At 39.1% G+C, this 22,724-nt stretch overlaps 1 protein-coding gene across 4 annotated transcripts in view; it reads right to left on the reverse strand.

Annotated features, from left to right (window-relative positions):
• Window positions 1-1,306: 1,306 nt before the first annotated feature.
• sh3pxd2b (SH3 and PX domains 2B) overlaps window positions 1,307-22,724 on the reverse strand; it is a 46,391-nt gene continuing 24,973 nt past the window's right edge. The window contains exons 5-15 of one of the 4 annotated variants that reach the window (XM_042498889.2): window positions 17,298-17,389; window positions 11,461-11,486; window positions 10,942-10,977; window positions 8,896-9,027; window positions 8,412-8,513; window positions 6,850-6,933; window positions 5,895-6,012; window positions 5,435-5,643; window positions 5,033-5,079; window positions 4,782-4,907; window positions 1,307-4,627 (exon numbers count right to left, since the gene is read on the reverse strand). In XM_042498889.2, coding sequence (XP_042354823.2) covers window positions 3,089-4,627; window positions 4,782-4,907; window positions 5,033-5,079; window positions 5,435-5,643; window positions 5,895-6,012; window positions 6,850-6,933; window positions 8,412-8,513; window positions 8,896-9,027; window positions 10,942-10,977; window positions 11,461-11,486; window positions 17,298-17,389 — 2,511 coding nt within the window. In that variant the 3' untranslated portion in view covers window positions 1,307-3,088. The remainder of the gene's footprint in view (window positions 4,628-4,781; window positions 4,908-5,032; window positions 5,080-5,434; window positions 5,644-5,894; window positions 6,013-6,849; window positions 6,934-8,411; window positions 8,514-8,895; window positions 9,028-10,941; window positions 10,978-11,460; window positions 11,487-17,297; window positions 17,390-22,724) is intronic. The other 3 variants (XM_042498890.2, XM_042498891.2, XM_042498893.2) reach the window with 3 other exon arrangements.

Below are 22,724 nucleotides of genomic sequence, written 5' to 3' on the forward strand. Positions count from 1 at the left end.
GACAGTTTAGTATAAGTTATCTGTCGTTTTGCGAACCACAAGCTGGTTGTAGTTTGATTTTAGATTTTTTTTGGCATTTTAGCCTTTATTAGATAGGACAGATCAAAAGTGTAAAAGGGGGAAAGAAAGATGGAACAACATGCAGCAAAGAGCCACGAGCAGGAGTTGAACCCAAGGCCACTGCAGCAAGCACACTGCCTTCATTTAACAGGCGTCTGCTTTATCCACTCAGCCACCAGACACGCCTGTATTTCAGTGACCACTGTCCCATACTATGGGAGCACAAAGTTAACAAAAGCAAAATCTCATACAATCTTAAGAAGAAATTTATAACGTTTTAATGATCAAGCCTTTATTTTTTTAAAGATTATTTTTAGGGGATTTTTCCCTTTAGTGATAAGACAGTTGTAGCATAACAGGACACGTGGGAGAGAGAGGGGGTAAGAAATGCTGCAAAGGGCCACAGGCTGGAATCGAACCCAGGCTGCAGCAAAGCCTCAGCTTGAGAGGTGCACGCTCTAGCAGGTGAGCTACAGACCACCCCAAACAAGCCTTCATAAATTACATAATAAATAGCAACATCCATTATACGTCAGATATTTCTGATATTCATATGGCTCTAGATTTTTTCATTAAATCATGAAAAGTAAAATGATTAATATCACAGAAGTTTACTGAAGATTCACAGAAGCTGAAGTCAGAGACAAGTCCTGCAGTCAGGAGAGGTTGGCCTATTATCAGCACAATGTGCTTAAATTCACCTGAAGTTTGTTTAAGATGGAACTTTTAATTTTTATATAATGCTGGAAAGTTTAAGAAATAATAATAAATCACATGTTTATACACTCCAACACACCATGGTCAAATGAAAGTGTGTCAGTGAACTATGCGGAGAAGCAAAAAGCCAAATAACTGTTCATTAATCATGACATTGATTTTTGGTGTGACGTTCAGAACTTTTCTGGGAGGAAATTATGTTTTGACTCACTTTTGAACAACATGCTATAGTATAACGTTTTGACGCATTTTTGGACGACATGCTTTAGTATGACATTTTGGCGCATTTTTGGACAACATGACAAAACAGCATAAAAACATTATAGTATAGTATATCAATGAAAATAGCATCAAAAAGTCATAGTATAGTATGTTGCCCAAAATAGCATAAATGTCATAGTTTAGTGAGTTGTCTAAAATAGCATTAAAAAGTTATAGTTAGAGACGCACAACACAGGAACATTCCAGCAGTGAACATGTTTTTGGGGATTTTTAAATTACCAATTAAGACAGTGTATGACAGCTGAACTGAGAAATCAGAAACTTTTATTGACTTAAGTAAAAAGAGACTCAATGTAATGAAAAGTACATAGAAAAAAGTGAATAAGAATACAACACTGAAATGATGAACCCATAAATCAACCCATAAATTTGCCTTACATTGTACTGTATGTTGCTGCTGTTTGTCCTCATAAAAAAAAACAACAAAGCAATATCTTCTTTCTAGTTGGTAACATACTGTTTTTGCTTTATAAACTATGGGTGGAATAACAATATAGCGACTAGAAGCAATGTTACCGCTTGAAGCCTTGTCTGATTGTTTGGAGAACCATAAATGTACAGTACTTTTATTTACTGTATTTAGTAAACCTAACACTTAACTTAAAAAAAATTAATTGTAGACAATTTCTGGACTACTTGGTCAATCAGCTGTTTCTAATACTTTTGTCAAGTGATTTCTTTGTATCTCTTGACAGAAAAAGAAACAAAACTGACAGAACCCACTGTGTTTGATCTGATTAGCACTTTTCATGAACATACCAACAACTCCTTCTTGGCTCTTTTTTCCTCTTATCCCTTCATCAGTACAGAATAGAGAATCTTATGGATGCACCATCAAAGACAAAGTGACAACAGTTAAGATATGCCTCTCAATTCTGTACAATAAAATATATTTTCTATACTAACCATGCTTGAGACCAGTCAAGCATTAATGTAAAACATTATTTTTATACTTTGCTGTTATTCGAGCACCAAACTTCGGTCAAGAACAGACTGTACACTTACAATACTGTAAATCATTGCACAAATCATGTAGATCACCATTTTCTTGTTTTATCGGTCACACATCTGGTGCAGACATGCAGATATGCTCTGCAAGTCTCGTTCTTATTTTCAGATGTGAGATAACATGATTACGTTATAATACTTTGACAGAGAGATTCTTTTCAACATGTCAGTCTTTTTTTCTTTTTTTTTTTTTTTACATTGGTGGATATTTTTTTAAAGTGAGTATAAAAAAACATGTAAATGTAAAAACAATAAAATGTAAAACTAAGAAATAAATGCATTCTGGTAAACTTCCTCATCCTTCAGCATGTGCAAACCTCTAAATGACTGAAAGTGCACATGGGTTACAAGTCACTGCAACATTAATTAAGCAGTCCATGAAGAAAAGCATTGCCATAGCGCAAAAACAAATATGCATGGTTCTTGTATAACAAACAGCACTTCTACTTGGCAAAGACATCTCTTTTAGTAACCGCTAATAGCACTTGATAGCACAGATATCATTGAACTCCTCCGGTGAGTTCAAGTAAAGCCTTTGTCTAAGGGATTTAGGATTTTTTGTCTTCTGCTGGATTTGAACATGTAGTGTCTAGAGTTTTGTTTTGTTTTGTTTTTTTCTTTTAAATTTCAACAAGGAATAGGCCTACAGTATATTAAGCACTGAAGCACTTTGCATATAATCTAGAGGCACCGTATTATAGAAGGCATGGGTGGAAATACATTTTCCGCTGTTATAGTCTTTTTTATGGCAAGACTGAAACAGGCTGCGACTAGCATATGGCAACATAAGCATTTTTTTTTAAGATGTAAAATTTAGATAAAAACAAGAAAAAGTAAACATTACAAGACCCAACAAGGTCATGTGTTATTGCTGGTTTAGTTTAGATAGAATATTCTTATTAAAACACAACATACTAAAAATGTGGCACTAAAAAAAAAAAAAGGTACCTATAAATTAAAAATGCTAATTAGTGATATTTCATTCACTGAAATCATTTGTTTATGTATTCGTATGGCAACACTAAGGTTTTTTGCTCAGGTAATTCGAGGGAATCCAGCTCTCAACTTCTTGTCCTACGTTTTTACAGAACCACCAGCCACTGCTGTTTTTCTCCAGCACCTCAAACACTGTACCCACCTTGAAGCTGGAAGTTTGGTCATCACCTTCAAAGTCCGCCACAGCTAAATACAGCTCATCCTTACTATGATCCATGAGTAAAGGTGGAAGCTTGTCCTTGGGTGGGCCAGGCTTCTCGCTCTTCAGCTGGGGCTTGGGAGGAATTGGGACTTTATTCACTTTGGGCTCTTCTTTCTCTTTGCTTGGAGGTGCCTGAGCAAACGCTTTGGGTTTAGGGGGAGGGGGTCTGCTGAGTTGGGATGGTAGGCTCTTGGGAACATCCTGGATTTCTCTAAGAGGAGCTGGAGGTTTGAGCTCGGTCGGGCTGGATGGATCTGTCTTCTTTGGAGGAGGAGGTCTCCTTGGGGCCAGGGTGGGGGGTCTCTGTGGTGGTTCTTTGTGGGGAGGCACTGCTGGTTTGGCAGGGGGTGATGAGCTCTCCTGGCTGTGACCATTCATGTGTTTTGGTGGGAGTTTTGGCTCATCGCAATGCTTACCATTGTTGAGAGTAGGGATATGGATGGGGGGAGAGCTCGTGGGAGCACTGGGATGAGAACTATTTACTGCGGTGTCATTTTGATGGTTCACCTCAGCTGAAGTAGAGCTAGGATCTGCAGGTTTTGATGGCCTCAGTTTGCTTCTCAGGTTGGTGATGTCTAGCTTGTTCTCTGCTGGAGGATCTGGCTTCGCAGCTGGAACAGGTTTAGGTCGGATCATAGGCTTCGGTTTCATAAACACAGCTGTGCCAGCTACCTCTGGTTTCTCCTCCTGTGCTTCTGATTTTGGTTTTGGTGGCTGTTTAGGTACAGGTTTCAGATTAAACTTCTTCACCTCTTTGGCAGAGATCTTGTGGCCACATTCAAGACCCATCTCATTGCGAAGGTGAAGAGCTTTGCTCTTATCTTCTTTCTTGGTCTCTTGTGGTTTGTCCTGTTTGAAGGGGGCTGCTTTGGGTGTAACGAGCGGCATTATGACCCCAGGAGTTGGGGGTTTGGGAGGCATAGGTTTGGAATGATCAGATCTCACTTTCTCTGACACGTCTAATTCAAAGCTCTTATTAATGGACTCTCTTCGAGGTGGCAGAGCTGGTTTCTCCTCAGCTGGAGGGGCGACTGGTGCTGGAGGTAATGGCCCAGAAAGGGCAGAGCCCCCCTTGCTGGCACCAGACTTCCAATCTCTCAGCTTTGGCCGGGCACAGGATTCAGGCCCTGTAGTTGGCTCATCAGGTAAAGGCTTTGACCAGCTGTCATCTGAGCCTGAAACATTTGAAGAACCACCATCTTCCAGTCGCAGCTTCTCCATCTCATTGGGAAGAGGTGCAAGAAAATTAGGTCGCAGAGCATTACTGGTCTTCTTGTATTTGTCAATAAAGGTAGCAGGGGCCCAGCCCTCTTTGTCATCTATCTGGATGTACCACCAGCCACCACTATTCTTTTCGATCACCTATTAAGTAAAACAGGAGACATGCTATTTTATTATGTTACAAAGTTACAATGTTTGACAGACATACATTTTCAGAAAAAGGACAAATCTTTATTCAAACAAAATTTTCCCTGTATGTTTTATTTTAATACATTTTAAGAAGTGCCTAACTCACCTCAACTTTGACTCCAGCTTGGAAGCTAATGCCATCAGGGATGGTGGTCTGGAAGTCCGCTATGGTGTAGAACTCTTCCTCAACCTGAGGAGGTATGGGCGGCTTGGGAAGGTTTGAACCACGCGGCTGCACAACGTGAGAGACACACATAAAGGTGACATTGATGAAAAATTACTTGCTGAGAAAACCTGGTTGATTTTCAAATAGAAATCCCCACTGTGTCAAATTGAGATTTGAACTGGATCTCTTACAATGGTAAGATCTCTGCGTGGAGGAGGTCTGTGTCTTGCTCCCACTTCTGTGGATTAAAAAATAATAATTAAAAATCCAATGAATTATTTTAAGTCGTATATGTCAAAACAGTATGAAAATCTTACACATTTTTTTAAATTTAAATTTTTATCCATTTTACATAGGTTTTGATTTAGAATTGGTGTTGAATACTAGGCTGGTCAATAAGAGCTATTGTGTCAAATGATGGTTTATTATTTCACATATAATAATTTTTGTACATTTTTAGAGTGTATGTACATATCCTGGTATTATGATTTTCTTTTTTTTAATTTACATTAAATAAGATAAAGATAAATAGCTTGAAATATAAGTGATGCAGCAAAAATGAAAAATAATTCTTTAGATATGAAACTGATTACTTTTGTTGTCAGAGAAAAAGGAGAGTCGGTTTTCTTTTTGGCTGTTGTCCCGGTTCTCTTTGGCTGCATTGTTTTGCTGGTTCTGCTTAGAAAACCCGTCTAGGTCATTGGTGCTGGCATGAGCAGCAGCGCCTGCAGACTGCCTCTGTCCCTGGATGTCATTCTTTTTCAGGTAGGAGGCTGGGGCCCAGCCCTCACGGCCCTGGTACCTGAGCGGAGGAGAGATGTAAATAACATGGCTTCAGGTGAGAGAACAGTGAAAAAAAACAGACTGGGTACACTTAAGTGGCAGTCTGTACAATGAGATAAGTGGGTTAAGCATTTTGCCTCTGGTTATTATGTTGGCTCTGATGTCAATTCATGTTTTTAAACACAGGAACTCTTGTTTGAATCCAGATTTTTTTTTTTTGTTTAAGATATTTACTTACTTCCAGAGTTACTGTATTTTTTTTTTCATTACCTGATTTTCCACCAGCCCTCAAGGTTCTTCTGAATCACCTCAACAATCATGCCTCTCTCCAGGTCGATCTCATCCTGGTCCCTGGCCGAGTACGGGTAAATCACTGAATATTTCTCCTCTGGAGTCATAAAAAGACGATATTGTTAAATACAAGCACATGACTGTTTTGAAGTTTACTGTGTAAAGGTTGACCAAAATTGGAGGGAGCACAAATAAATACCGATGTAGGGTAACAGCATGGGCAACAAAGCACACAGTGGCACATTTGGATTACAATGGCTTACAGCATTTCAAACTGTAACTTTTCTCAAATTCAAAGTGCTTATGAAGTCATTTTAACTTGTAATTTATATGCAGTGGAAATGTCTGCAACCCTTTGATGAAAAGGTTCAGAATCCTTCCTCCATCACAACCCTCTCTGTGTGTAACTTAGGATGAGAGACTGTAATTGCTACAGAAGTGGATTGTTTTTACATTAGCTAACTAATTAAATGAAGCAAGGCTTGAGCAGCATCTTGTGGAGGGAGAAGATGTAAAGATACACACATGTGCAACACACAAAACACACATACATCCTCCACAAATGTTGACCACAAACAGCACAAACTTGTTACTGTATTACAAATGCAGCCATTTCTACAGTTTTTATTATTTCTACCAATATTATATATGAGATATTCTATGTTATTATATATGAGATATTCTATGCCATACTACACGTATGTCAAGTTTTTAATGAATTAAATGATAAATTCTTTTAAAATCAATTTATCTTTTTATTCATATTGAATAAAAATACAAAATCAATACTGCATGCAAGGACTTAAATTACATGCTCGGATCTTTCATGCAACAAACGTCATGCGTACACATGGACATACAAACATGCATAGTTGTCTATGCATGTGCAAACACACATTTAGAATAGGGGGGAGAAGAAAGGCGTGCGCTCCACCTTGCCCAAAGCCTGTGCTGAATAGATCCCCTAAAGTTCTGCGACGACCCACGTGCCTTGGCAGTGACCAGAATCTCCGAGGCACTGACATCCCAGCACAGTAAGTGGGGCAAAATAGGAAGTGAACATTACATATGCCATCTGGAGGATGTTTTCATCCTAAATGAAAGCATTCTCAGTATTAGTGTGCCTAAACTACTTAATTTCCTTTGAAGCCCCTTTCCAGCCTCAAACCTCGTGTGCTGTCCATACCAGTGTGTTACTGACTATAATTACTGCCTGAAAGGGCTCCTTTAATTACAATTTGTTCTTTTAATAATCAGTCATAGATCATATAGTTCATTGTTGACAGTGATCTATGGGGTAATGTTGGCCCTATGCATTGTCTTGCGACTATTAAAATGATATCTTTCATAAATGGAAGACTTACAGAACTGATGCAGACTAGCACAAGGACAACATGATCATACTTTATGTAGTCACTAAATTGCTAATTTATTATTACCTTCGCCAAGGAGGTTATGCTTTTGGTCTGATTTGTTTGTTTGTCAACAATGTGCAAGCTACTGGCCCGATTTTCACAAAACTTAAATTTTGAGGCGGGGCAGGCGAATACAAGAGTTATTTTTCACTTTTGTTAACACCACGCCACTTGGCCTTGGCGGAGGTCTGCACTCTCCTAGTTTGCTTCTGTTTTTTTTTTGTGTGTGTTATATAGCTATATGTCTGTGATAATGTCTCTAATTTCAGGGCTCAGAGAAGTGACATGCTGAACAAGGACACGGCAGTCAGTTTCATACCATGTCCGTCTTAGGCTTGCCAATACTTAAAATGTGGTCTGTAATTTGCATATTTGGTGGGTTCTGCTCTTTACTTAGTCGGGCTCCTGTCATGTGCTGTAATGTATCATTACAGATTATTACCAGCATCTTTGAGCATCTACATTGAGCTTTAATGGAATCTACCCCAATGTATGTCACAGACAGCTTTTTCCCCTATTTGTTCATGTGTTGTTCAGTTTTCACCTTTTAATGTATTACTGACACATACATTTTGTGCAGAGTAAAATATATAATTCATATTTATACCAATGCGTGCTCTGTTATTGAGGTTTTTAACATATTTGGGTTGCTGTTCTCAAGAACAACACACACTTACATAATATCATGTTCATCAAAACACCTGCATTTATGGCACATACAATGTGTCCTGGCGTCAACACAAACAAACTCTCCAGTAAAGTAGCTCTCTTGTCACATTTGCTCTTCAGATACGCACATCATCTAACCTGGACTAATACTTCTATTGATAAGCCAAACGACATGGCACTTCTTGTGTTTTGCACTTTCGAAGGCAATGGAATGATAACAGCCCAAGACATTTTTGTCAAAATTGCATTAAAGTAAAGTTTAACCTCTACTTGCTCTCATTCAGAGGATAAAAAACAACATATACATACAATTAGGTTTGAGAGTAAATGCTACTTGGCCTCTAAAGATCCTTAACTTCCCTTTTTGGGGAAAATCTGAAACAATAGTAACAAGGTAGAAAGCTTACTGTACCTTCTTCCCCTGGAAAAGAGAAGTCATCAGGGTCATCCTGTGCTTCAAGGCAGGTGGCAGGGACCCAGCCCTGGGCATCCTCTGAGCTAACAAACCACCATCCTAAATGAAAAGAATACAAACATGTTGGCATACAAGATATCCAGAGAGAATTCAATTTAAAAAATTGCAGTAATTCAATGTTGAAATGTGTGGCGGATATTTGTATTCTATTAATTTCACAATTCATTTTACAGGAAAGCTGATGATAGAAATAATGTCCAAAATACTTGTTACGCACAACGTCACCTTTCAACACAAATGTAAGTCAAATTTGAAGAGAATTTGCAGAAAACTGGCACATGCCTGTTACCATCCACGGCTGTTAGGAAAATATTAGTAGTACATCCCAAGTAGTTTTTTTAAAATTATAAACCATCAAACCTTTGCACAATCTAAACTTGAGAAAATACTGAAAGCATACTGGATGCTGTATAGAACTTACCGGACTCGTTTTTCTCTATGACCTCCACCACCTGACCCACATGTAGGCTGACCTCAGAGCTCTCCTGCTTCTCATAATCTGTTACTGCCACATACTGGTCTAGGAGGAGAGGGTCCGCTGATGTTGCATCTCCTGTTAAGGAGCAAAAATCAAAACAAGACTCATTTATCTCTTTTGCCACTTTCTTCTCCTTTGTTAAGCGAAGGATGAAATCTCAATAATGTAAAAAAAGCCTCCACTCTTTACCCTCTGCTTTTCAGAGAGGATCTTTGATCATTCTTGTTAATTTGATATTAAATGAATGTCCACTCGCTTAGAATCATAACATTCATCAGTGTCGCTTTGAGATATTGACCTTTAAAATTTCTTGCATCTCCCTGGCTGAAGGGAATATGACCTTTTGAAATGTCAGATTTTATGCACACTTTAAGGAACTTTACTGAAAAGCCAGTGTCTTCACAGATCAGTCAAAATGCCCATGAAATGCCATGAATAATTCCAAGGTCTAAATTTGTGCAAAACCTTTTGAGTAAAGAGTTTAAAGTGAGAGGAGGCTTACTTAGAGTATGGAGATTCACCCAGACATGAAGCAGAGGATGAGCGGATGTGATTGGAGAGATGGCGTGAAGGAAACTGACAGAGGGAAAATAGGAGATTTGGAGGATGGCAGTGAAAGGTAGTGGATTTAGTAAAGAGGGTTAAATTGATCATCAACATGGCTGTGATTTCCACACAGAAACAAACCAGCGCCACTAAGACCCGCCACCAATGTTAGCACCTGAAGGAAGCCTGAAAAAAAATCTTTTTGAATATAAGCGGGCTGACGATACAATCAGCAGCACAAACTAATATCACTGTGGCTGTTGTCTTTTGACTTATGTTCTTTAATAATGTGTCGATAACAAACCCTAAAAGATTACATTTATTAGTTAATTTTACAGTAAAAATATTCCATGTATGAAGGCAGTGTCCTCACTGCAGCGGCCGCAGGTTCAATTCCTTTGCTGCCTGTCGTCCCCTCTCCCTCTCCCCCTTTCACGCTGTCTCTCTGTCTTATCTAATAAAAGCAAAAATGCCCAAAAAATAATCTTTAAAAGTACAGATATTCTACGATTCAAAACGGCACAGCCTACAGTGAGTAGCAGCAAGATAGGCAAATGGGTTAATTAAACAGCCATTTTTTTTTTCAAATTAATCCGTAACAGCTTCTCAATTTTGTCAATCAGGAATATAAATCAGGGCTTGGCAATATATTGATATTTTGTCAATATTGTGATATAAGACTAAATATTATCTCAGACTTCGGATATTGTATTATTGTACTATATAAGTGGTGTCTTTTCATGATTTCAAAGGCTGCATTACAGTAAAGTGATGTCAATTTTTAACTTAGCAGACAGTTTTAACTCTTCTATTATTTACCTTTACCCACTTAGTCATTATCCATTGTGTCATTGTGTAAATATTTTGAGGAAGAACCAATAATCAACCCTACAATATCATGGTAGTATCGATATCAAGGTATTTGGTCAAAAATACTGTAAAATATTGCCAGCCCTAATATACATATAAATATTGCTTTAATTTCTCAAAAGCAGAACTGGAACCTAAAATCAGGTTAAGTTTAATCTGACAGGGCACATAAATCAACAAGTTAGTAAGAATAACCCAAGTAATTCAGGGTAACTTTTAAATCACTATTTCATGTGAATTTTACTCAGCCTTTCCTCTTAATGTTTCTTGCACACACACAAAATACTCTTCAGTAACAACTACATCAGGCTCTGCAGTTAACAATGTTCAGTATACCATTTATCCTCCAGTTGAAATTTTGCAATTATCTTCAGTCTTCTCTATTTTGTCTGAACACAATATACTTAAAATGCACCCAAAAATGAGTTGCTTGCTTCCTGTAAGACACCAATGTAAGCTCCAAGCCTTCAACAGAGCCACATCCCACCTGCCCGGGCCAGGGGAGGAGAGGGAGGGAACAGGCCGCTAGCAACCTGCTGGGTCACACACACAGCACCACCAAGTGTTTACTACCTCGCTTTAGGAAAGTAGTCGCTCTCTCCACAATCCCTAATGGAAAGGAAAATGAATGGAGAAGAAAACTGAAAAAAACATGACATGGATGCAACTTAAGAATATTAGATGAATGGAGAGGGAAGAGAGAAAATGAAAAGAAACAGTGAAACAATGGCAAAATGTGGTTTCTGTAATGGTCAACTCCAAGAAAACATTTAAGTACAAACAGAATATGACTTTGTCCTGAAACCAGGCCATTTGGGCAATAACACTAAAAAAGTTTTAACCCATGTAAAACTCAGTGACCACTAGATGGAGATGATGTCATATTATATACTACAGATGAATTGTAAAAGACTTGTAGTCATGATGAATAGAAGTAATAAAAGGTGATTTCAAATAAAAGCATTAAAACTATAACACCTGATTCTTTTTCTCCTCTGAAATAATTTTCAGAATAGGACAGAATAACACACTACAGCCGAGGCTGCCTAGCACCATTTGCATTTTAAATACACAAATAAAGCTGTGTCTTACCTGATTTCTTCTTTCCGATGGGCTCCCTGATAAAGAGAGAAAATCATTACTTTAGCGCCAGGAAATATCAAATCACTTTGCAGAGATAAGGTGACATTCCTTGTTGAATATTATAACTAATACTTATATCAATTCACACCATCGCACAGATGTCTTAAAACGTGAAGAGAAAGAAGAGATGACACAATAGCCCTAATAATAATTGAGTCTGATTTATTTTACTTTCGGCTATTTGTTATATTTCAATCCATACTTTGCAGGAATGAGCCTTGTAAAGACAGGACAGGATGATTCTTGTGTTCTAGGATGTTTGACTGTTGTATTTCTGCATTTACTTCATAAATTACTTAATTACTGTTGTTACTAGTACCATCTCTATTGCTACTAATGTTTTCAGGTACCAACTTTTTTTTTTGGCAAACTGGTTCTCATGATGCCTTTTAAATACACTTTGAACTGATTTAATTCGGTCGTTGTTTGTCACGCTGATTACAACAGAAAATAATTAACAATAATTAGTAACATTATTGTTACCCATTAGAATATCCTCAGACTCACAAGAAAAGGATCCATATCTCTGCTTCTCTTTCTCCGACACAGGTCGATGGCCATAAAGAGCCTCTATATAGCTGATATCTGAAATTTAGTCTGATGTTAAATTCAATACAGCATCTGCTGTGTCTGGTTTAGACATTAGCCAGATAAATAGACCATCACTCCACAGCAGCAGTCAGGAGCTGATTCAATGTCCAGATGTCCTGAAAAGTCAATGGCAGCTAATGTTTAGCAATTCACTCTCTCTCGCACTCTTTGTCTCTCCCTCTTCATTATCTAAATATTACTCTCTTACTTAATGGCCCTCCATTGCCTTCCTTTTTCCATCTCACATCTTCCACATCTGCTTAACTCACTCTTTCATCTCCCTTGATCATTTTTCTTGGCAACTACTGCTTGTTCGTTTCCCTGCATCAACATGAATGCTCTCAGCCACATAAAAAGCATTGCTCGATCGGAAGAGCTGTTAATTGCTGAGGCTTAAGTCTCAATAAATCTATACCCATGAGCGCGCCCATTGATGTACTATAAAAAGAAATCCCCAGTCGGGCCAACCAAAGCAGTAGCAATGATCTGGATTATTATAGAGCAGAAGTGTGTGTGCGTACAGTATGTGTATGCTTGTTTTGAACTGAGGTGAAACCAGGGTCGTGTAATGCACCGGACGTAGACACTGTCCAGGATCATTGGCCTAATATGATTATTTTACTGTAACTGGTTTAGAGTATCAAATCAAATCAATTCTCCCACTATACAAAAGAGACAATGGGCTGACTTCAATTTCAACTTTCATGGGAACACACATCGGGTTGAGTCATATGGTGGCCACATGACGAATGGAGGGACACATAATAACTGCAGTGATGAAGATGACACACTTTACAAGTTTACTGTTACAGAAGAGAGGTGATGTGATGTATTTCAACCTTTCTACTACAGGAAATTATTTGGATATATTCATACTGATTCTTGCACACCTAACTAGATTTACCATCGTGCGGTTGTATGCCTCTGTGCACCAGTCAAGTTGCACAGTTTACATCCATGTCTGTGAAAACATGGATGCTTCACACACATCTTCCCCCCAGCAGTACAGAAGATCTAAATAAACAACACAGTTTCAAGGTGGGCTCCCAAAGTTCTTAAATTATGGCTAAAACCATATTTTATACGAGCACCGTGACCTTGACCTTTGACAAAACAGATTCTAATCAGTTCATTTTTGAGTTCAAGTGGACATTTACGCAAAATTTGAAGAAACTCCCCTCAGACCATCTTCAGATACTGCGTTCATGAAAATGAGATGTATGCAAGGTCACAGTGACCTTGACCTTTCAACACCAAATTCTAATCAGCTCATTGAATCTAAGTGAATGTTTACGTCAAATTTGAAGAAATTCCCCCAAGGTGCTCTTGAGATGTCACTTTCACAAGAATGAGATGATGCATGGTCACCATGACCTTGACCTTTGACCACCAAAATCTAATTAGTTCATCCTTAAGTCCACTTGAATATTTGTGCCAAATATAAAGAAATTCTCTTACGGTTTTCTTAAGTTATCACGTTCAGAATGAATGAGACAAATGCAGACGGACAACCCAAAAACACAAAGCCTCCGGCCTCGGATATCACCGGCGCAGAGGCATAATAAAATAAAAGCCATAAAGTTTCTACACCTGGAGCCAAACCTTACAGTGAACAGTTATGTACAACAGAGGATTCACAAATTAGTGATTTGAATGGTAAATTAAATCCCTCCTTACATAATTTCTCTTCCTCTATCCCTACCTCTCCTCTCCTTCACTTCAAGCCGCCTGTTTATCTCTGTTTTATGTACTGTTTTATCTTCTTCTGTTGACCTATATGACCTCCTCTTTGTTCTTTCCATCAAGCTGTGACTCCATATAATTCTATTTTCTTCCCCTATGATGTCCCCTACTTTCCATCCTCCTTTCCTTGCCCCTTCCTTGTTACATCACTTCCTCTTTCTACATACTCCTTCCCTTCTCACTCATCTTATCTGGTTCTCTGACCCCTCTACTTCCTTTTTAAGTTTAAGCACTCCTTTCCCTCTCCTCTCACGTTGCTGCTCTTAAGACGAAAGTCTAAGATGTCCCTCTCAGTGGAGCAGATTTATAGGCCATGATAAATCTTCTCCCACAGTGGCTGCTGTGTTTGTGCACCAGCCCTGCTGTCAGTCAGCCAAACAACAGGCTGCACTAGCAGAGAGAAGTAATCCAATTTCAATAAAGACAAACCAAGGTCTTTCCAATATTCGTCCGCTCTGAGCACATGCTCACCCTCTCTGCTGCCTCTCCCAACACATGCTTTGGGGTTTCATGGGGGGGGGGGGGTAAGGAGGTATGTGTCCTTGGCAGCCTCCTCTGATTTTAATCATACAACTGGTAGACAGCTACAAGAGAGTAAAAAGTTTACCTCATAAAAGAGGAATCAACTATGAACTAGTCATGGCAGTGTGTACTGACTGGACGTGCAGATAATATTGTCTTTGCACCATTTTGTGATACCAGTGGTGGAAGAGGACATCAGATCATGTACTTAAGTACAAACCATAGTGCAATACAACTCCATTACAAATAAAGGTCCGACATTCACAACATTCCTTCAATGCAAATGGAAATTCAATCATCAAATGGCCTCTGTGTTAGCGTATTATATTATTGGAATAATTTGTGATAGTCTCATGCAAAAGCAACTTTTAACATTTAATGTCATATGTGATCAAATTGGAGCCTTTTTTTCTTCTTTAATACTTACTTATGATTAACTGTGAAAAAACTAAAGCAGTCATTTAAACATAGTGGCATAAGAAGATAATAAAATTGAAGTACTCCAACAATGTGCACAGACATCAGAGCTGTTGTTCATTATAATATTTCAATAAATGCACTACCCAGTTTGTGTAATTTGATAATTTGCATAGCATTTAGTCTGATCTTAAACTGATGGTTTAAATCTGTCATAGTAGTGGTAAAATCCAAGCATTTCTACAAATGAGCTAATAACATGCACAGGGTTCTCCTTCAAATCTTTCTCAAAAATACTCAAGTATGGAAGGTACTTTCTTAGTGATCAAACACAGATATAAAGACACTTCTTTTCATGGTAGAGTTAAAGAAGATTATGGTCATCACACAAATAAAAACATTGGGATGAGAAAAGAATCTCTGCTGAGTGACACATTCACACAACTCTGATTTTATAATCCCAGGCCTGAGCATTACAGCAAACTCACAAAAGCACCTGACTGCAACTGGCGACACACTTCAAAGTGACATTAAAGCCATCCACATTATAGATGACAGTACGGGAGGCTGGTGGAGGTGCCTGTCTCATATTCAATTCCCATAACAGCAATGTATCTTGTTAACTGTCCTTGAGTAGGAGCCCCCAGCCGCTCGTTCAGTGTAAGTCACTCTCCTCCTGATAGACATTATCTTAATGCAGAAGAATATGAACAGAAATATTCTTCTGATTTCCACAAGATGTGTGAATAATTATATTACATGTTATTCGCTGAATTTCACAAGGGAAACTTTTTTTTAAGTAAAGCCACAACGTGTAGAATTTTCACATTCATGCTGTAGTATCAAAACACTGCGACAGACAGAAGACCCGCTGACCTACAGTTGGTACACAGTGAATGAAGAACTAAACTGATGGTCACAGGGATTTTCTTGTTTGTGCCAACAAAAAAAAGATTTTGAAAAATCTCATTATCAAGGCAAATCTACACCCACTGGTTTTTGGGTCAAAGCATGACATTATTAAAAGGAAAACTTACAGTGGAGTTACACTTGCAATTTCACTGGCTCAGCAGTTTTATTGAGTTAAAATGTCAAGGTGAATGTGGGGGACAATCAGTATATGAAACAGACACACACCTGCACAAGCACGGGACAGACTTTGGCTTCCTGAACCAAGGCATGCCAGAGAAACTTAAGGATAACTGTGGGTGTAAAATGTTGATCTGTGTTCAAATTGGATGCTACTGCAGCAGTTATAACCCTGTTTTGTACTGTGTAACAGTTTGTCATATGTCGTACAATAAATGATGTATACTTGAAAATGGCTGCATGAATACTGAAGTTTCTGGACTATGGATGTGTTATTAATGGACACTTTTATCCCACAATGCAAACAACATAAAGTGGACACTGTTGGGACAGTGCCAGGAACATCTCAAAAAACATAAATTAAGCAATTAATACTTACAACATTTTGGCAGTAGCAGTACAAAATGATTAGGTTAATACATTTTTCAAACAGGAACAGGAAAAAAGCTTATTGTTATGTAAACTTCAAATAATTACTGCAGTACAGGTTTATAGTATTAAGCTTATAAGGTATTAGGACACAGTGGTAGACTCTCACATCAATGACTAAGATCTCACAAAAAGTCTCACAAATTAAAAAAACTCTTTACACACTAGCTTACTGCTGGCCCTACATGCACTCCTGGCATATATCACAGGACTTATCAACTCAATTTCCTGCTGACTGAGGTAACTTTTCAGCGCCTGGTGCCACGCATCAGTATGTGATGACAGAGAGGTTAAAACTAATAACTCAGCTGACAGCTGCTGGTGTAAAATCCATCTCCAGGGTCAAAATGTGAGGCCCACATTATGCTCTCTATGAAACCAGCCACCCGTAACCTCTATTGCCCCGAAGGTGCTGGTAACCTCAATAACATCACATTTGTAACCCATGCCGATGTGTAAAGGTAAATGTGTGTCAACACGTGCTTGTGTGTTGGGCGCTGGCATTCATTGCCTGCTGATGTCTTAGTTTTGGCACATACTAACTGTCAGTGCTGGATATGACGCTAATGTGTTGAGTGAAATTTCCAAGAGACAACAGAGCAGGTCTGCAAACTTTAGAGCAATCATGCAGTCTCAGCTGTCTGGAGCCACAACTGAGCTTGTAGCTACATGCTCGATGCTACCTCAGCGTTTAAAAGGAGCCCATTAAGTATGTTTCTTCTTGAAAAATCCAACAGGAAGCGCAACAGTATGAAATCATGCCCATTAGAGGGTGTATCGAATGCTCATTACTGGCAGGCTGCGGGGTAAATGTTGGCAGGTTGTGACATGATATGACATCAGCCAGAGGAACAATGACCATTTTCCATTGTATGTGAGCCTGAAAGTTGAGGAGATATATATGTGTGTTCTGTGTGTATGTCTGTGTGTGTGTGTGTGTGTGTGTGTGTGTGTGTGTGTGTGTGTGTGTGTGTGTGTCCATCTCTGGTACTTACTCCTTGGGTGGGTTGAGGTCTTCTGGTCTGGTCTCAAAAAACACTCTGACCTCCTCACACTGGGAGATGTAGACTGGCAACTGAATGAGGGCCTGCAGGCACAAAAGAAAGCAGGAAACTTAGGAAATCACATAAAGTGACAAGTGCAATCATTTGAGTTCTTACAGAAGTGAACCAGAGGTTAAATATAGTGCTTATTGGAACACTGGATTGCAGTCGCTGATGGAGCCAAATGTATGTCTGTTTTCTAATTAAAGACGTGCAAATAGAGGCAAGGAGATGCTATTTGCGTGGCAGCACAGTTAGGGCTACATTTTACCGTTTGCAGGTGCTTTGAGAATTACATGTTTTCTTTTTGTTGCAGTTTTTGTGCAGGTAGTGGTTGCAAAAGCCGTGCAATCTTTTTGTGAATTTGTCCCACGGTATTTAGGTTTTCTTTTTCTTTTTTCAGAATACCCATCTGTGGAGGGATAAATGGTACACTGTACAAATGACAAATCACGACTTGTGTTATCATGCTCATTTGCTGTGAGTTTATCTAACAAATATACTGGACTGTCCTATCAGCTGACTGTGTAGATTCCCTCACAGCCATTTAATAAACATTTCCTCTTTTTTTGTGATTTGGTGAATTAAAGTGAAATTCTATTTTTGTTTTGTGTTTACAGGTTCCTTCTTTGAGGCAAGACATCAGTGTAGGCCTCGCCCATTTCTGCTTCAACATTTTTTTCCTCCTTTCCCCAAAGAATTCTTGTTCCGTCACCACACCCATACATTTCATCCAATCCTTTCCATATTTGAAAGGACTGTATGAAATATTTGGATGACCTCGAAAAACTTTTCATGCTTTTTAGCTTGCCACTTGGTTTATAGTTGCCGCATTCTTGTAAGTGAGGCCTACTTTACAAAAGCCACAATGACGGTGAACATATGCAATTTGCACTTTTGGATGGCACACTGTATACACATATTTTAAGCATTTTGCATACAGACAGCACAATAGCAATATGAATCTCCCTTTACATTTTGCACAATTCAAAATGAACATTTAAATTATTTCCCCTTATTGGAATAGTACACTTAGAGAACTGTGCAGCCTAGGCAGACTTATGTGGCCTCTATGATGTAACACCACTTCTTCTCATATTCATTGTTTTTGTCCCCGCTGGTGATGGATTTTAAGATGAACAGCACAAGGTTAAATGATTTCAGAATAAAACACACCAATGAAACGTAAAAGTAATCATTTTTGGTTGTCTTTTTTCAGAGTTTTTCAATCACACCACATCCTTCTTCTCTGGTTCTCAGTTCATTGATCCGCCTCGCCTACCTTCCTCCCTCATCTCATGCCTCTGTGGAGGATCACTAGCAGCAGAGAGATGAGCCCTGACAACAAGGCCTGAGATGAAAGACAAACAGCCACATTCACTTTCCTCTTTATTGGTGTGATCTCTGTCTTGCACACATGTCTGGTCCTGTTATCGCTGCGTCTCTGTTTCTGGCCCTCTTTTTTGTTCTCTCCTGAGTCTGTGTTTTGTCTGCTTCTCCTACATTTTCACTTCTTCCAACAAAACCTCCTAAGAGATGCAGTGAAACATAAAATCACCTTGATGCCCCAAACTAGACGACAGGGTAACTGCCACCAACGACCCCGTGGTGAATATCTCTCTTACAGCTGGGCCACTCCTTCTCCTTTTGCTGGCAAACAAAGCTCAATGCCATCCATCAAGCTTCGTCTGCTGGCCTGTACCTCTGATTTTAATACTCCTAAGTGTTTCAGTTCTGTCCTTTAAGAGAGCAGAGTCTCTGTCTACCTCTAGCACTCTCTGACACACACTGATATAACGTCACGGCTGACAGATGTGGAACAGAAGCCAAAGAACCAACCAAGGTGCCCTTGTCCCATGTGCAACATTTGCCTTCCCATACTTATGACTATACGTCCATGCCAAAAGCTTGTTCTCAATGAAACGAGAGGGACGAGTGTTTTTCATTAGCTGCAAAGTCATACAGAGCACGCTCAGGTTTGTTGATTCATAGAACATACAGCATAATATACTGCTGGATTAATACGCACTAACAAGTCCTCATAATCTCCCTTTTAACAGTAGCTTCATCTTGAAACGACAAAGCTAAGTAGCTGATTTAAGAGTTACACTGGTGACCCCCAGAGGAACCCACCCAATCTCTAGTCCCACAGCCCAGACCGCTGCACTGTGCCTGAGGTCAGAGTGCAGCCTGGACCAGCTATCCTCTCCTTGGATTTATTCCTCTCCTCGTGTCAGCCTGTGGCCCGTCCACTCATTACGATTCTCCCCAGGGAGGAGACGGGCGGGAGGCTGAGGGTACATTACGGCAAATGGACTTTATGGGTGTTCTTTACAGCAGGCAGCATTAAGGTAATTGTGTGTGCCTACGTGTGTGTGCGCATGTCTGTTTTTTTTCTCCAATGAAAAATAGGTGATGGAAATGAGAGATCTTCTCCAATAAGGTACAGTACATGGTGACTGTTTCTGTGCACAATCATTTTTCACATGTGGACACATGCAGCAAATGGGGATCCTCAGTTTTAACAAACAACAGAGGTTTGCAATCCTATATTTTTGCATCGGATACTCAAGAAGGCATAATCTGCCAAAGTCTCAACAAAAGAGTGAAGGACATTTTTAGGTATTATTTATGCAAAACCCTTGCTGCTTCCGCTTGTAAAACACATTTGGTTAAATCTTTTGAATACTGACAAATTAAGGTTGTGTGGAAATTGCTTTATTACTTTAAAATACTGTTTGGTATGATGTACTTCAAGCCGTATGACCTTTCTTGTCATCCTACTGTAGCTCGGCAGCCTTGGTTTATGCAAACAATCCCAGATTCCATGTTTTCCTTCTTTCTCTCTTTCTTTTCTCCGACTGTGTTTTCCTGACTTGAATAAAAACATGAGACTTTACAACCAGGGAAATTCCATATGAGTCAGGTTAAAGACTGAGCTGTACAGCAGAAGGGCTGACTCAGCACTTCTCAGAGAAAAACATGAAGTTTCACCTTGTCAATCTGAGAGCATGTGGGGGTGGATGAAAATGCTGTTTCCTATGCTTACAGTCAAGTTCGGATTTGTCTCAGAAGTTACTGTAATACCCAGAATTCACAGCTAACACTGCGTTCTGAGATCTGACCTGACATGATGCTATCTCTGGGTTGAATGATGTTTTAAATGAATATTACCTATGTGTGTTGGACACTTCAGGCTGGATTTTAAATAAGAGTGCCAGGATTGTATTTGTTTCCACCCCACACAACGCTTTTTGATACTCTGAGGTACTCCATGCTCAAATATTACTTTAGAAAAGTTCTTGCTCTCCACACACTGTTGGTCACTTCATTTTGTTACGTTTCACTTGTTGCTTTCATCGGGTGAGATTCATGAATCTAATTCATACATCTTTATTTTTTATATCACTCAGACATAAACTCTAAATTTTGACTAAATGTCGACGTCATTCAAAGACCATTCAACTCCAAAACTAAACAATTCTGAACGGGTAAATTCAATCTTTAGAACTTTTCAATAACACAGCCTGTTCAAAGTGGGAATATTTTGCCGTTATGCTGCCTCGCCATTCTGTATAAAAGATACTATCAAAATGGTGTCTGTATAAATGGGACAACCTGCGAGACCGGATCATCTGGGGATGTGGTCTATGCATTAATGACATCTATACAACCCACCGCGGGAGATTTTGAAAAGCAGCCAGCTGCATTTAGTAGCTAACTAAAATAATAATAATAATAATTGGGAAAACAATGAAATTCTGAATCTCCTTACCCTCCAAGCAGGGGATGAGATCAGCCGCCATACTGTTTGTCACAAAAGATAAATGATTGTTATTGCCGCGTTATTTCATTTTTATTTTTTAGACATGGCTGCTAACAAGTATGTTATATGTCACACTAGAGGCAGATGCTGTTGTGGTAAATGTTACGCCTCTTTTGCTTCTGGGATGCCGGCATCAGCATGCTATCTAAAATCACACACTGGAGCGGGATGATGCTGCCATTGCAAAGAAGCCAGTGCAAAGAATTGACTTCATAGTGGCCCTTTAGCGCAATATCTGTGTAAAGAGAGCTTTTAACTACTGCAATACCACTAGTGTAAAAGGTTCTCAGCTATTCCCATAAACATCCACACCCACAGACACGAACCAACAACTCTACCCACTCCTCCCCCAAACTCTTATTTTCATGTAAGTGTTTAAAGATGTTGCCTACACCAGCTGTACATTCCTTTAACCCCAGGCAACACATGGTGCAGCAGAGCTGTATATTTACCAGTCCCTTTAGTCCTCAAAATTGTTGATCGTTCATAAAACTTTTCTCTTTATCATGAGGCTTATTTTCATTCAGAAGTGACAAAAGGCCTAACAGCACCATATCAGTACCTAATGTGTACAGTGATGTTTTCATGAGGCTCTTAATGGAGGAGAGAAGTGACCCCGTGATAAAATAAAGCAGTAGAAAACACAAGAAGGCATGAGTAAGGGCTAAGTCAGAACTAACTTGTAAAAACATCCTCAAATTTCCCCTCTCTGAGAGACAGACAGAGGTGTGTATGGTCTGGAGGCCCTGAGGCCAGCCTTTAAAATTGAACAAAAACACAACCTATGTGCTGTGGATGTGCTGACTGGAGCAAGCTCAGCACCAGCAAGCTCTTTGCCTTCAGCGCAACTCTCTTCTGATAGTTACAACAGCATGAGATAAAACAACCACTCATCCTTTCTGGTATTTCTGAATACCAGAGAATTGTCTCACACCTAAATCATGTTATGTTGTGGCCAAGACAGATGAGATTTCATAGACGATCATAGAACGCAATGACCTCTGAGGACATAACAGATATCACTCCTTGGTTACTGTAGATAAACAGATGGCAAGATAACTTAGAAAAATGAAAATTTTGAATTCTGAATTTATTTCAAGAGCACAAAATTCCCTGTTGCTAAGAAGCTGATCATCAATCATTATGTGTTCATTTAGGTTGTTGTGGTTACACTTCTGTCAAATTGTAGCAATTAGTTGCTGCTACTGGCAGTTTTATGGTTGGAGTTCTGCTACAGTGGAGCCTGAGAATGTACAGTTTTTTTTTTCATTGCTTGAGGCGGACTGATTAATCTCTTCGGTAAAAAGCCGTGTAATGGGTTGAATAATATGCAGGTTTTACATTATCTCTGTTTGAACTAGTGGAAAAAGCTGCAGTATTTCAAATGGTGAAAGAGACACCACAAAGACATTATGATCCACTTTCACACTCTACAAAAGAGTCCATCCTGTCTTTCTCCTGTCACCGACAGCAACTTAACAGCATAAACATAAAGACCATTTATAAATATCTTGTCCAGAGGGATCATGAGGGTTTACTGCACATTTGGGAAG

Source organism: Plectropomus leopardus, chromosome 15 (genome assembly GCF_026936395.1).
Source record: "Plectropomus leopardus strain MGB_pleo_1.0 chromosome 15, ASM2693639v1, whole genome shotgun sequence".
Taxonomy (NCBI): Eukaryota; Metazoa; Chordata; class Actinopteri; order Perciformes; family Serranidae; genus Plectropomus; species Plectropomus leopardus.